The following is a 14489-nucleotide window of genomic DNA, read 5'->3' as shown; positions in this document are numbered from 1 at the left end:
AATAACAATGGCAATTTTATCATGCTCCACAAATGCAAGAAGTGTCAGAGGAATGAAATACAAAAGGTGATAAATGTGCAGGCAGGGGAGAGGAATTGAAAGAGGAGCGAACAGAGAGGAGTTCATGAGATATAGGAGCAGAATTAGGCCGTTCGGCCCATTGAGTCTGCTCCGCCATTCAATCATGGCTGATATTCTCCTCATCCCCATTTTCCTTCCTTCTCCCCATAACCCTTCAACCCATTACCAATTAAAAATCTGTCTAATTCCTCCTTAAATTTACTCACTGTTCCAGCATCCACTGCACTTTGGGGTAGCGAATTCCACAGGAGGGTTTAGAGGGTGGTTTTGAAAACAGTGAAGGAGGAGGCAAGAAATAGGCAAGCGGTTAGAGAATTAGAGAGAAATTATAGAAACCCCACAGTGTCGAATCAGCCCATTCGGCCCATTGTGTCTGACTGACTCTTTCTGAGAGGGCATCTTACCCAGATCCTAATTCCCCTAACCTACACATCTAGGTGACTAAGGGGCAATTTAGAATGGCCAATCCACCTAACCTACACATCTTTGGACTGTAGGAGAAAACTGGAGCACCCAGAGGAAACCCATGCTGACACGGGGAGTGCGATCCTACCATCGCGCCCTGCCAGTCGATAGGCAGGGCAAGCCGGGAAGATTGCGAGAGAGCTGGGAAATCAGGCCTCTCGCGATCTTACAGGCGCCGGATATCTGGCGCAATCAGCCTCACGCCCATTTCCAGCGTGAGGCTGAATAAATTATTTTAATTTAATTTAAATATAATTTACGTGTGATTTGCGAGCCTGGGACGAAATCGTCCGGGCTCACTTGCCTCTGTGGCCTCGCCAGGAGAGGTTCTCTCCAACAAGAATCACAGCTAGTCCCCTTCAACGGGGACCAGATGTCATGTCCTCACAGGTAGAGCCAGAGGTCAGGGACAAGAGGCTGTGCCCCTTGGGCAGTGCCAACCTGACAGTGTCAGCTTGGCATCCTGGCATTGCCCACTGGGCACCAGGCAGAGGTGGGACCTGAGGGGGATGGGCCTACTGGAGGCAGAGCCAGACCAGGGGCAGGTGGATCAGAGATGGGGGGGGACCGCTGCACACACTGCAGTTACGATCAGTGGGGGAGGGAGGGGTCAATCTGTCCAGGGGGGCATCGCGGGGGTCAATCTGCCACGGAGCCCCGTGCTACAGCGGGTGGTGAGGGGGTTGCCGTGTTTAGACCATGGAGGCAAGCTGAAAGCTCTGTGACAGGTCTCTCTGCTCTGTGCATGGACAATGGTGCCCTCTGCTGCTCTCTGCCAGCTTTCTAGCGATTTAAGCCCTGCCCTCTCTTCCTATAGGTGAGAAATGGATTTTGAGATTTTTTTCTGCTCTAAGTGCAGAGGATAGCAGATTTGGACTAGCCCAAAAAACAGATCAAGAGACGCTCCCATTTTCATGCTTGTTCTGGACTAACAATTGTTTTCATAAGATCACCCCTAGGGAGAATGTGCAAGCTCCACACAGAGTCACACCAGGTCAGAATTGAACCCGGGTCTCTGGCGCTATGAGAGAGCAGGGGAGAATGTGCAAACTCCACATCGAGTCACACAAGGCCAGAATTGAACCTGGGTCCTGGCGCTATGAGACAGCCGGGGAGAATGTGCAAACTCCACATAAAGTCACACGGGACCTGAATTGAACCCGGTTCCCTGACGCTATGAGGCAGCAGTGCTAACCAAAATGCAAAGGGTGTAATAGCTGAATGAGAAGCCATTTTACGGGCAGTAGGAGGAAAGGAGACACAGTGAAGCTTGGAATATTCACATGCAGACGTCAGGCAGAGGAAATCATTACAATAGTTTGAGACAAATCCATAGAGAGATTTGGAAAAAAGGGTGAGAATTTTAAAGTTGTCTTGCTGGGGGACAGGGAGCTAGTGGAGTTGGGCATGATGAGGATGTGGACTTAATGAAGGGTTGGCAACATCCAAGCTTCTGAACAGCTATTACAATGCAACCAGCTAGAAATCAATCAAACCTTGAAGAAATTTAAGGTGTTGACTGGACAGGGATTTAAGGACAGAAGAGATGAGCTGGCGGCAGAAACAGGCAACAAGAGCTGGGAGGAAGTGGCTTTCCATGAGATTACACTAGATGTACAGCACAGGGACAGACAATTGATCCATGAGTCACATGGGGAGAAGTTGTATTAAATGAGTAGATATGGAGGAGGAAGTAGAACATGAGATCAGGCAAGATGTTAATCACCCACATTACTTTAGATGGCAGTGAGGGAGACTGAGAGATTCAAGGACAGAGGCTTGGAGGTGTTGACAGGAACAAAAAAGAGATAACTGCAGTTTAACTGACATTTAGCCTTGTCCATCCAAACCTTGAGGGTCTCCCAAGGCAACGGGTGGAATTTTCCGGCTGTTCACACCGGTGGGATTTTCTGGCTGAGCGACAGATTCTCTGTCCTCACTTGCAATGGCGGCGGGACATGAATGGCCGAAATATTCCGGCCCACATTCCTGCAGTTCTTCCAATTAAATTTAACAGTGAATCAATAGCCTGAAGTTTAGCATTTCTGACTGTGTGCTTGAAAAACACAGATTTACCTGCCGCATAGGGATAACCTGCCACGCTGGCTTATGGTATAATAAGCTTGTATTAATCTATTTGCATTTTTCTTAAATTTAAGCAGTTCCAATCCATCTTTTACAAAAAAATGCTTAGATTTGCTATCAGCTATAGAGTAATATCTGCTTTTGATATTTCTGAACTGTTCTAAAAGCATTTATGCCCTAAATGGTACCTAATACATTTCTAAACTTTTGCAACTATAACTTTTTCAATCCTGATATAAAATAATAACAATGACCTGTATTTATATAGCACCCTTAATGTAGAAAACATTCAAAGGCTTCACAAAAGTGTAATCATAAAATAATGGCCACAAGTCAATGAAGGAGATACATTAAGTGGGATGATCAAAAGCTTGGACTAAGTTATTGTTTTGATGGTAGGTCAAAGGGAGGTCAGCATTCAGAGAAGTTTACAGAACAAAATGCTGAGGGATAGGGTCCAGGTGACGTGGGAGTGAAAGTTCTGGAATTCACAGGAGTTCTGTGGAGGTTATAAACCTAGAGAAAGTACAATTGGAGGCACTGGGGAAATGAATGGTGAGTCAATATGGCCCAGGCAAGTGATTATTGCAAGATTTATACTTAAATTGAAGGTGACAGAGGCATGGAACAGAATTGTAGCAGAAGGAAAACGCAGGCTGAGGTGACAGAGGGCAATGTTATGGAGGCAAAAGTAAAGGATTTTTGTGCTGGAGGAAATATGGAATCAGCTGTTCATCTCAAAGAGAATGTTGAGAATGTAAAGAATCCGGTTCAATCTCAGACAGTGGCAGAGCATGACGTTTGTGGCAGGGGCCAAAATTGATGGCTTTGACCTTTCCAGTGATTAACTAGAGGAAATTATAACTTTAAAACTGGATGTTGGACATACAGTCTGACAAAGGCATTGACTAGACAGAGTTTAAATAGCAGAAGGGAAAGAGTCAGGAGGAGAAACAAGCAGCAACAAATGGACGAAAGTGGTTTTCTGTGGAATTCCATAGGATGTACAGCACAGGAACAGACAACTGGCCCAAGTCAGTGTTTATGCTCCACGTGAGCTACATGGGTAATAGAGAGGTGGTGGAGAGGTTGAGCTGGGTATCATCATTGTAGTAAGAAGTTTAACAACACCAGGTTAAAGTCCAACAGGTTTATTTGGTAGCAAAAGCCACACAAGCTTTCGAGGCTCTGAGCCCCTTCTTCAGGTGAGCATCATTGTACACATGGCAGCTGATGCCATGTCTTTGAATAATATTGCCACATAGCAGGATGTAGATAAGGAGGAGGTGAGCACAAAGAATAGATTTGTGGTGAACTACAGAGGTAACACTGTGAGGACAGGAAGAATGGCCATTGCTGTAGATGCTCTGGTAATAATTGGATAGCTAAGAATAGAAGTGAGAGCAGTACCACTGAAAGGAGTGACAGGAAAGAGTTATTACTTCAGTTAAACACCAGCTACATGCTTGAAGAGTCCAGTTATTTGGAGTCCAGACTCCAAAATCTTGTTCCTAGAAATGTTATGGGTCAGGCCAATTCCATTAATTTCAAAGTGCTCACAGTTAAATTGGAAGATGTACTGTTCCATAATAACGGGATCATTATCCTGTGAAACACACAGGCTATTATTTAGAAGTAACGGAAACATTTGTGACTTGATGGCATTTTCCAATTGAGTGAAACAAGTTGCCTAAAGGTTCACTGGCTGTTGTTAAAGTAGAGCTGCATAAATGGCCTTGCACTTAAGGCCACAAAATGTTTTATTGTGGGAATGTGCTCTAAGTCGGTCAGTGTGAGTTCTAGTTGTGACTAAGAGTTTGTCCAACAATCACAGCAACTTGTAAATGAACAGAATGCCTGAGGTAAATTAGAGGCTAATTGTTGTTGCGCAATGGGCCGAATAGCCTCCTTTTGCACTGGAGGGATTCTATGGCTCTTTGAAGATGGTTAGCGAAAGCAGCATTTGGAGCCTGACTTAGTTCTCCCCTTTCTGGCCACAGTCAAAAATTCCTGCACAAAACATAACTACCTACAATACCAGTGTGGGAGAGGGGGGTCTTAATGCTGATGTCCCCATAGGAATTACTCTCAAAATTGTAGATTGTCATTTGGAATGTGACCACCAAACTTTAGAAGGGATGTGAGAGGATACAAAGGAGATTCACCAGAATCGTTCCAGGGTTAGAGGATTTTAGCAACAATGCTAGATTGGAGAAGCTAGGGTTGTTCTCCTTGGAGCAAAGGAGGTTGAGGGAAAATTTGATAGAGATTATGAAAGGTTGGAATAAGATAGACAAGGAAAAACTGTTCCCATTAATTGATGGTAAAAGGAGTAGGGGACACAAATTTAAGCTACTTGGAAAGAAATATGGGGAAACGTGAGGAAGAACTTTTCACGCAGTGAGTGGTAACGACCTGGAACTTGTTGTTCACAAGTTTTGTGGAAGCAGGGGTGACTAATGATTTCAAAAGGGAATTGGATGGGTACTTGAAGGAAACAAACGTGCAAGGCCACAGGGCATGATCCGGGGAAATGGTACTGACCGGATTGCTCTACAGAGAGCTCGCTTGGAATTGATGGGCCGATTGGCCTTCTCCTATGCTGCAAATAAATCGATGATTTACTTAGATTTTGAAGCCACTTGAATTAGAAAATGGTTTCCATTTGCATTTCTGGGTATCAAATCAAATGCAATGTTTTCTGACATGGTTAAAACATATTTTAAAGATGAACAACTTTGCATGAATTAAATATAAAGAATCTTTCTCAGTTCTTGAGTTAGCTGCAGTTGATAACCCCCAGCCTGGAGCTGCATGGAGAAAGTATAGTGGATAGACAAGAAAGACAATGAAGAGGTGTATGATGCTACACAAAGGACATAATTTTATTAATGTTATGAAAATAGGCAAATGAATTGGATTGGCCAAATGCTGAGAGGGAATGGGATGTCGGAAGATGTGTTAGAAGGGCTGATCGAAGTAAAAAAAACATGAGAGAAATAAAGAAAGTTATTTCTAAAGCAATTGAGAAATGGGAAGTTGTTTTGGAGAACTGAAAAGAGAAAAGCAAAACTGTGATTTGGAGAAGAATTATGTCAGAAAATGCCTTAGACAGATCATTGGTGGAACAACTTCTGTTCAAAATTTCTTCCATTGCTCCAGATTTAACTATTCCAATGTACTCACACTTCTACTTTCTTTAACTTGAAAATAAAGCATAGTCCATCAATTATTGCAGCTAAACAGAAAGTGGGGGAGAGAAGTGCAGTTAACTTATTAGTTGTGGGTCAACTAACTGCAAGAAAAATGATGAACAGAACATGATCTCTGTCTTTTTTGACGTGCCAAAAGCATTGAACATAGATAGCTGACCCGGATTGTGAAAACTGTCATCGTAATATGAGATGTCTGGAAAAGTATGTTTGGTTGCTTTGCAACTACATGATGGTATACTGAAAAAATGTGTGTACATGATGCCCTTTCAGAACCACTTAACATCTGCAGTGGGGTCGGGCAGGGCTGCGTTCTTGCAGCATGCCTTTCTGAGCTCTATTTTGCAGCAAATAATGGATGATCCCACAAAATGTATTTTTATATGTCACAAACCAGAGTCAGTTCCAGTCTCCCATCAGGGTCAGTCAAAATTTAATTTGCCATATCAGGTTTGCTGACGATAATGCCTTTTAGGATGATCCAATGTAGGATAAACTAGATAAAGTAGATCTTGTGCTCCCAATGATAAGCCACTTATGAAAGGAGAGCAGATCAAAGTTAGAACTACAACATTCGAGGGTCAAGAATTGCTTGTTTAACAGTTGGTGGTGCAGATCACTGCCAGCTCTATGTCTTCACTATCTCACTTAACCTTTTCATTGCTTTTGAGTTGTCACACTACTTCTCCAGAATCTAATCTTGGATGCGCCAGAATTTCTTCCAGTTAAACATTGAAAAGACCAAAAACTTTGGGCTGAAATTTTCCCTCTTGACGCTGAGTAAAAATGTGCCGGGAGGATGAAATGAGATACTTTCCCCACTGATTTCCCCCACCTGCCATTTTTGCACCATCGACATTAGAAAGATCAAAATGTTTTGACAGACAGGAAGAAGTTTGGGATCCGCCCAATAACATGTTTTTATTATCTCAATTCCCCTCCATGGGTGTGAAATTCATTGTTTTATCATCGTCACATCACGGAGCATGACAAATTTCATCTGCACCTCCATTGTGAATATCATATGGTAAGATCATGTTACTATTACAAGGTGCAGAAATGTGGAAAATCAAACATTACAGTGACAATGCTCATGAAAGCACAAATCTGATGATAGTGTATATGGGCAGGATTCTCTAATCGCGTCCGTGCCCACCTCACTGCAAGTGAGAACGGAGAATTTGGTGTTCCGGCCAAAACTCCATTCAATGTCAGTGGCACCAGAGAATCCCAGCCGCGAACAAGGACGAAGCGGATTAGGATGGAGTTTTCTGGCCTATATTAACTTGATTGGCACACAAAGGATTTGGGAGTGAACTGTATCAGCAGAACAGCTGGCAAGACATCTGTTTTGCCAGATGGCCTCATTATGTAAACTTGGCAGAGCTCCAAGATTCACTAATGACCTCAATTGATAGACTCGAAACATTAACTCTGTTTTCTCTCTCAGGTGCTACCAGACCTGCTGAGTTTTTAACAGCATTCTCTGTTTATTTCAGTTGATAGGGTGGTGTTTACACAGCTTGAATGGGCCTGCTAGCTTTGATTTACACTTTATGAGCTTATCTTTCTTTGAAGTCGTTTTTCAATGCCTAAAGTGTTTATTTGGTCAAAATTGAGAGATGTTAAGTTGATTAAATGTTTCTCCAATGAGATTTTCACTTGCTGCATTTGATTTACAATTTTTATGAGAATGTAAGAGGGGTAATGTTTTAAAAAGGAATGTTGAATGCCTGATTGTTGTCTTTTTCCAATGGGCATTTCAAAGTCTTGCCAGTGTTATTAGGTGGCTTATTGGTTCTGTACCTTGTGGATACTGAAGAACAATTCAAAGGCTCAACAGATGTTAGGACATTAAATAAATGTGAAAATCAAACCATAGGATCCCTTATATACAGTCATATCAGATTCTCCATATTGTAGAATGCAGAAGAGGACTTTATGCACTAGATAAAATCCTCACAAAGGATTGGGCAGCATGGTGGCACAGTGGTTAGCATTGCTGCCTCACTGTGCCAGGGACCCGGGTTCAATTCCGGCCTCGGGTGACTGTGTGGAGTTTGCACATTCTCCCTGTGTTTGTGTGGGTTTCTTCTGGGTGCTGCAGTTTCCTCCCACAGTCCAAAGATGTGTGGGTTAGGTTGATTGGACATGCTAAATTGTCCTTAGTGTCAGGGGGACTAGCAGGGTAATTATGTGGGGTTACAGGGATAGGGCCTGGGTAGGATTGTTGTTGGTACAGGCTTGATGAGCTGAATGGCCTCCTTCTGCACTGTAGGGATTCTATGATATAACAATTCGATGATAAATGACTTCAATGCATCTGAACCCTTGCGTAGCACTGGTCAATTTAATGGTCTCTCTTAAGGAGAGAACCCTATGATCAATAACTGCATTGAAAACATACTTTAATCATCATACACCATTACATGATCACAGTTAAAGTTGGCAAGAGCACTTAAATTTACTTGTCAAAAGGATCATGGCACCACAGCAGGTTTTCCCCAAGGTTCATGGACTGACTTAACTGGTGTGGTTTTCACGGCCTTCAGGAACCCACCTGCTTCCATGAAAATAGCAAGGAAAATTAATATTGGAGCAGGGATTTCAATAGCTAACCCAACAATGTCACTTTAAGCGAACATCAGGTGGTGACCCGCCACTTTTACTAACCCAGCAAAAATGGCAGGTGGGGGAAATCAGTGGAGAAAGTATAAAAATGTAGCCTCTCATTTCATCCTCCCGGCACATTTTTACTCAGCGTCAAGAGGGAAAATTTCAGCCCAAAGTTTTTGGTCTTTTCAATGTTTAACTGGAAGAAATTCTGGCGCATCCAAGATTAGATTCTGGAGAAGTAGTGTGACAACTCAAAAGCAATGAAAAGGTTAAGTGAGATAGTGAAGACATAGAGCTGGCAGTGATCTGCACCACCGACCCCGGAAGGAAAATCAAGGCATTTCTGCAATTTAAAACATGGAATGTTTCCTTGTGTGGGCAGATGTAGTAATTTTAACACACCTTAAAGAATAGCCTACCAGAAGGTATTTACGTCTGATCGCAATAACATCCAATTTACAACACAATAAATAACTTTGAAATTAAATACTGTAAACAGCAGCAAAATTAAGAATTTGTTTTAGAAGCCTACGACTGACAAAGCAGCAACAGTCAAGTGACCCAAAACAGGATTTCTCATGCACATTTTATAGAAAGCCCCATCCTCTTCGACTGAACTGCACAATAACTTAACAGATTTCTTTTGGTAACAGATTTCATTTGGCCATCCTAGTGATCATAATGCATAGTATTAACTATTAGCTGTGAGATTAACTGGCAAAAGAGCCTACTACCAAACTACAATAGAATGAATGGTATTTTTTCCTAATTATATAGCCATTTTATGACTTTCTAGTTGATTATTATATTGTGTTCTCTCACAAAGAAACTGATATGCTACCATTGTTACAGCAGGGTAACAATCTCCTTGATTGGTCACAACAGAGGTTTAAGTTTCTTTTTCATAAGAATATGCCTTTTCCTAATCAGAAAGTATTTAACGATTTAAGCTGTGAGCAACAAGTAGCCAATCAAACAAAGTTTTCTTGAGTCAAATTCATTAACCTTAAAAAAATAATAATGGTGTCAAGCACTTGTCCCTCACGCAGTTATTCTCCCCAACCCCCAACACACACCAGAAATAAGTGCAGTTAGAATCCAATAAAAAAACAGGAAAATAATCTACAGTTAAATCTCCTTTGATTGTCCTTGAGGCATAGATTTTAGCTGCTATGGTCAATTTAGTTTCGCTGGTTCCTTGGATGCTGTCAAATGTAGAAGATGATATAATTAATATATAATCTTGATTTGCTGGTAGGTTTGTGGTAGAGTTGGCTTTTCAAATAGAGCAACACTGTTATTCCAAAAGAGAGAAGGGGAGATAGAGCAGCCTTAAGTCTGTTTCCTCTGCCGAAGACTTCCTTGACACCATCTGAATCATTTGCAACCTCTCTCTAGTGGCTGGTCAACTTTGCCTTGAAATACTTCACCCATTGTGTGTTTCCAAGAGCTTTGGGGTTGGTCTATCCATGGCAGCCACATTTCAATATCCAGTCCTTTGCATTTTCAAAGTTTCTTCCTTAGTTGCGAGTTTTGATGGGTTTCTGGATTACAGGAAATGTCTCTGTCTTCACACTTTCTTGAGGGTGATTTGTCGGTATTGCACTTTCATCTTGGAATGTGGCCTTGCATGTTTAAGCAGTTTGCTCTGTCTCAGTTCAAATTGCAAAATTTCCATCAGTTGAAAGTTGAAAAATCTTTGTCGGAAACCTCTGAACTCATCCGCGACTGGGATTCTCCGGTGCCGCTGCAGTTTGGCTGGGTGTCAAATTCTCCATTCTCGCTGGCAGTGGGGCACAAGTGAACAAGATTGGTGAATCTCACCCCCTTTTTTCAAAAATAAAAGAGCATTGTCTCAAGGAACCATTGAACATACAGCCGTAAACGGTGAACAGGATTGAGTTTTATAAATGGTAGCATGGAGTACGAGTAAAGAAGTATTGCTAAAAAAAAGTGGGAGGAGGCATTCTGATTGTCCAGCTTCAATTTGCTCCTTGTGTTTCGGGGCACTCATTTACCTCAAGAAACCGGCGTTTGGACTTGTATGGACTACACTCAGGTAGAGGATCTGAGAGGACCTCACAGCCAGACAATGAAGGCTAAACAGGCTAAATGCCATAATGGTAAAATCTTCAGTCAGCGCATAACCTTGTAAGAAATGCTTCAAACAACTGGCTGTGGACAACAATCAATGTATTAACTTATGGCAAAATAGTAGAAACAGAATTAAATTGCCCAAGCAATTTCAGTCTAATTATTATAAAAATACAAGAGTGATTACAAGAAATTGATCTCATTTTGGGGTTTAGATAATGAAATAAGATATTTAAAGTTTACACTTATGGTTTATTACACAATCTTAACATCCTCAGTAAGATTACTGACTTGTACCCACTCCGAATATGCATCATTGATCACATTTGTATAATTATTGGCTGGAATTTTACTGGCGGGGATAATTCCTGTCACTGGGACAATATGCAGGTCCTCAGCCCATGTGGGTAGCAGAGGGTCCACAGTGACAGTCTTTCCAGTAGTGGCCTCTATTCTGGACAGCAGTTTGGTTCTCTGCATTGCTGGCCCAATCAATGGGGCAACAGCTCTGCAGCCTGAGCAGCACTACTGAGGGAGATGGTCACTGCTGAGGTTGCAAGAACAAGAGGGCATCACCACTCTGAGGTACCCTCGCAAGAGATTTAGAAAATAAATTCTCTGCTGGGGCAGGCAAGCAGGGGCTCCAGGGGCAGTCTTTGGTACTAGGGACACTGTGCTTAGACCATGGAGATTCTTAATGCAATGACCCCAACCAATAAGTTGCTTTCAGGCATGTATTTGCCTAAATGATATTGTCATTGCCATTACTGCTTCTAACAAAATGGCCCAGTGACTGTACTGCTTCAGGGACCCCTCCTGATAAAGCTCCTCTGCATCCTATCAGTGCCCGCTCCATCTCCTACCCACCATCCTGCCAGTAAGCTCTCACCCATTTTTTTTTACTTTCGAAACATATTACAGAAACATACATCTGCCCAGTTTCCACTTCAGTACCTTTGTCCCTGCAATCATGGCTGGTAAATCCAGCAGTACATGCTTTTTAAAAACAAAGCTTTACAGCCTGTGATGTTCAAATGGATTTAACACAATTATTCGGAAAGTGTTTTCTAATACAAGTGTTTTTTTTACTGGTTTTAGGTTGAAGTTCCGAAGTTACTACAGTAAGAAGATGTGCCATTGCGTACTGTTGGAGATGCCCCATTAATCCTTATATCAATCAAACTCACTATTGTAGCCAAAGCTTCATTGTTATTCTCATTCTGATCATTTGAAGGACTTCTTGTTGCATCATTGCTTAAGGCCCTGTGAAAAGATGACAGCATTTCCAAGAGCTTCCTCAAGGCCATATTGCTTAATTTCTTATTTTCAACCTCTCACTACTTTTCCACTGTGTGTTTTGATAATTCTTGCAGATGGCTCTGATTTATTTCTTTGTTACAACAGCTTTCCTGTCCTAATTAGTTATTTCCTGAAATTCCCACCTCCGTCCTCTGTTTGCATTTTACCACTACTTTCACACATCTTTTGTAAAATGCTTGTCTTAACAGCGCCAATTTTTAAAAATAGATTTTCTCTTATGTCACTCTTTTGCTACAATAACAATCACGAGATGTCAGCACTTTTAATCTCCTTAGTTCCATGCAACAATAATGCTGCCAAACCAAATTGCCACTTGGTTAACTCTGCTAACTTTTTATAAGTATCTGTCTACCCTCCTTCCCCTCCGGGACAGTAGCTTGCCTTGTTAACTTCTAATTCTACACACACTGTGTATTCCTCAAGCTGGCCCTCCACAATCAGAGGTAAGGACTTATAATGATGGTTAAAAAGATTTATCAGTCTTCATAGAAATGGGTACTATAAGATAAAGCTCCTACTACCAATTTCTCTTGAACCTTACATTGTTTTGTTTGCAATGACTATTTTTAGTGAAAAAAATAAGAGCAATGTCTTAAGGAATTGTAAATATTTGTCTAGTTTGGTTTTCTATGTAATATTTTAATATGTGAACATCTGTAAATGTATGCTTTGTGCACACATGCTAACAAGAGATACACAGTGGCAATCATGTAACTTCCATTCCATGCCTGACGTATCATATATTAAAGACATCACTGAGAGCACAATCATAAGTTGCCAGTTATTCCGATTAAAAGCACCATTTTTTTTCTTGTATGCTAAGTATGTATCTGGTTTTCTGTCTCACTCATTGCTATATCCATTCAAAGCACAAAACTTACTAAAAGTAATATATTGTGCTAATATGGAAGGTGGAATATTCATTCATGTTTTGTTCACTTTTGTAAATATAGAGCCATATTTAATTTCATATGTAGAATGGATATCAACATAGGGAATAACTATTTTAATTCACAAGGTAAGCTTCTTAACTTAAGTTTGGAATCATACAAACGTGAGAATGTCCCCTTAAAGCTTGGAAAGAGTGAATGAAACAGTCAAACAGATAGGAATACAAGTATTGATTATCTTCTGGTGAATTATGCCAAATTTAAAAAAAATTCTATGATGAGAAAGTAATGCCAAAACCTGGAGTTAGTGCAACATCCAAAGTACACACGGAATAAATATTGCTTCAATGTCAAGTGTTGTTTGTAGTATTAATATTACAGGTATTAACATTATCAAATGTAAACTGTATAAAGTCCTAGCTTTGCTTGTTACATTTCAGATGTAAATGGTTGCTATTCTCCCTCATTAATGTGTTTATAAGTTACTGTAAATACCTGTCATAGTGGGCATGCAAGCATTCTTACCAGGTTCCAGTTTACCATTAAGCTGGACAATCTCCCATTCCACCCTGTTGCGCTGGCGACATTTTAAACAGAAATTTCCATTCCTTAAGTCTTGATATACAATAACAATATGCATGTTATCATTGATACTGGACAACTTAAAAAACATCATAATGTTTCCCCTCAGCAAAACTCCATCATTTAATTAGCTATCCGATGCTGAATGGGCAACACAGAGGAGTTGAAGATTTAGAAGCAATAAAACTATTTAAATATGAGTTAAGGAGAATATGCAGAGAATGTACTCAACACAGCAAATAATTATGATTACTGCCACATTTACCTATTTGGCCATGGAGCGATTTGGTTGTAAAGTGCTTAGAGATGGTCTGAGGACGTGCAAGGCTCTATCTAAATGCAATTTATTTTTCCTTTGTTTGCATAATACGTTATTGCACTTCATCAATAATCAGTTGGCTGTGAGCCACTTAGGGATGTGAAAGCATGTCTTTTCTTGAGTTAGTTTTGCAAAAGTGAAGTGATCCTGACTGCTGTGATACACCGTGTTATGCATGCAGTCTCTCTTACCATGATATTTAATAGGTCAGGGAGCCTATTTCAATAAACAGAATGATGATCCATACTTCTCAATTTACTTTGCTTCCTGGAAATGTTTCAGCATGTATCATAGCAATGCTTCCCGGCAAAGGGCAGAAAAATATTTATCTTTCCAAAAAGTGATATGACTCAGTGGTTGAACAGGTTTTGGCCCTTCCAGGTCCCTAGTGAACACAAAATACAAAGTACTCCATCGCAAAGCACTTTTATATTATCCGTTGGATAAGTTTATCTTGTAAATAACTATAACTATATTCCTGGTAATCTTTCTCACCTGTGATGCTATTTTCTGGGAAACTTAAATAGCGTTTGCTGCATCTCTTAAAATATAATCACAGAGATAATGGTAAACAAAAATATTCCGCTATTAGAATATCAAAGCCCCTGTTTGCAGAAACTAAAAGACTGATACACCAGAGCCCCAATTTCTGGGTTTGGTAACTTCGATGCAATGCATTAATGTGAGAGTTAAATTGTTGTTTGAGTGGTGCAATTTGTGCAGCACAATAGACCTGCAATAGAAGATAAGGTCCAAGTCTATTTTGCTGATTGATAACTATCACAATTTATTCATTTTCACAATTTATTCATTTTCAACGGGCTT

General features: G+C 40.8%; 1 protein-coding gene across 2 annotated transcripts in view; it reads left to right on the top strand.

Annotated features, from left to right (window-relative positions):
- lmod1b (leiomodin 1b (smooth muscle)) overlaps window positions 1-13972 on the top strand; it is a 49908-nt gene extending 35936 nt beyond the window's left edge. The window contains exon 3 of one of the 2 annotated variants that reach the window (XM_078242310.1): window positions 11652-13972. In XM_078242310.1, the coding sequence (XP_078098436.1) occupies window positions 11652-11678 (27 nt within the window). In that variant the 3' untranslated portion in view covers window positions 11679-13972. The remainder of the gene's footprint in view (window positions 1-11651) is intronic. The other variant, XM_078242309.1, reaches the window with a different exon arrangement.
- Window positions 13973-14489: the final 517 nt, after the last annotated feature.

The sequence above is a fragment of the Mustelus asterias genome, chromosome 25 (assembly GCF_964213995.1).
Source record: "Mustelus asterias chromosome 25, sMusAst1.hap1.1, whole genome shotgun sequence".
In the NCBI taxonomy this organism is placed as follows: Eukaryota; Metazoa; Chordata; class Chondrichthyes; order Carcharhiniformes; family Triakidae; genus Mustelus; species Mustelus asterias.
This window is presented reverse-complemented; position numbering and strand designations above follow the sequence as displayed.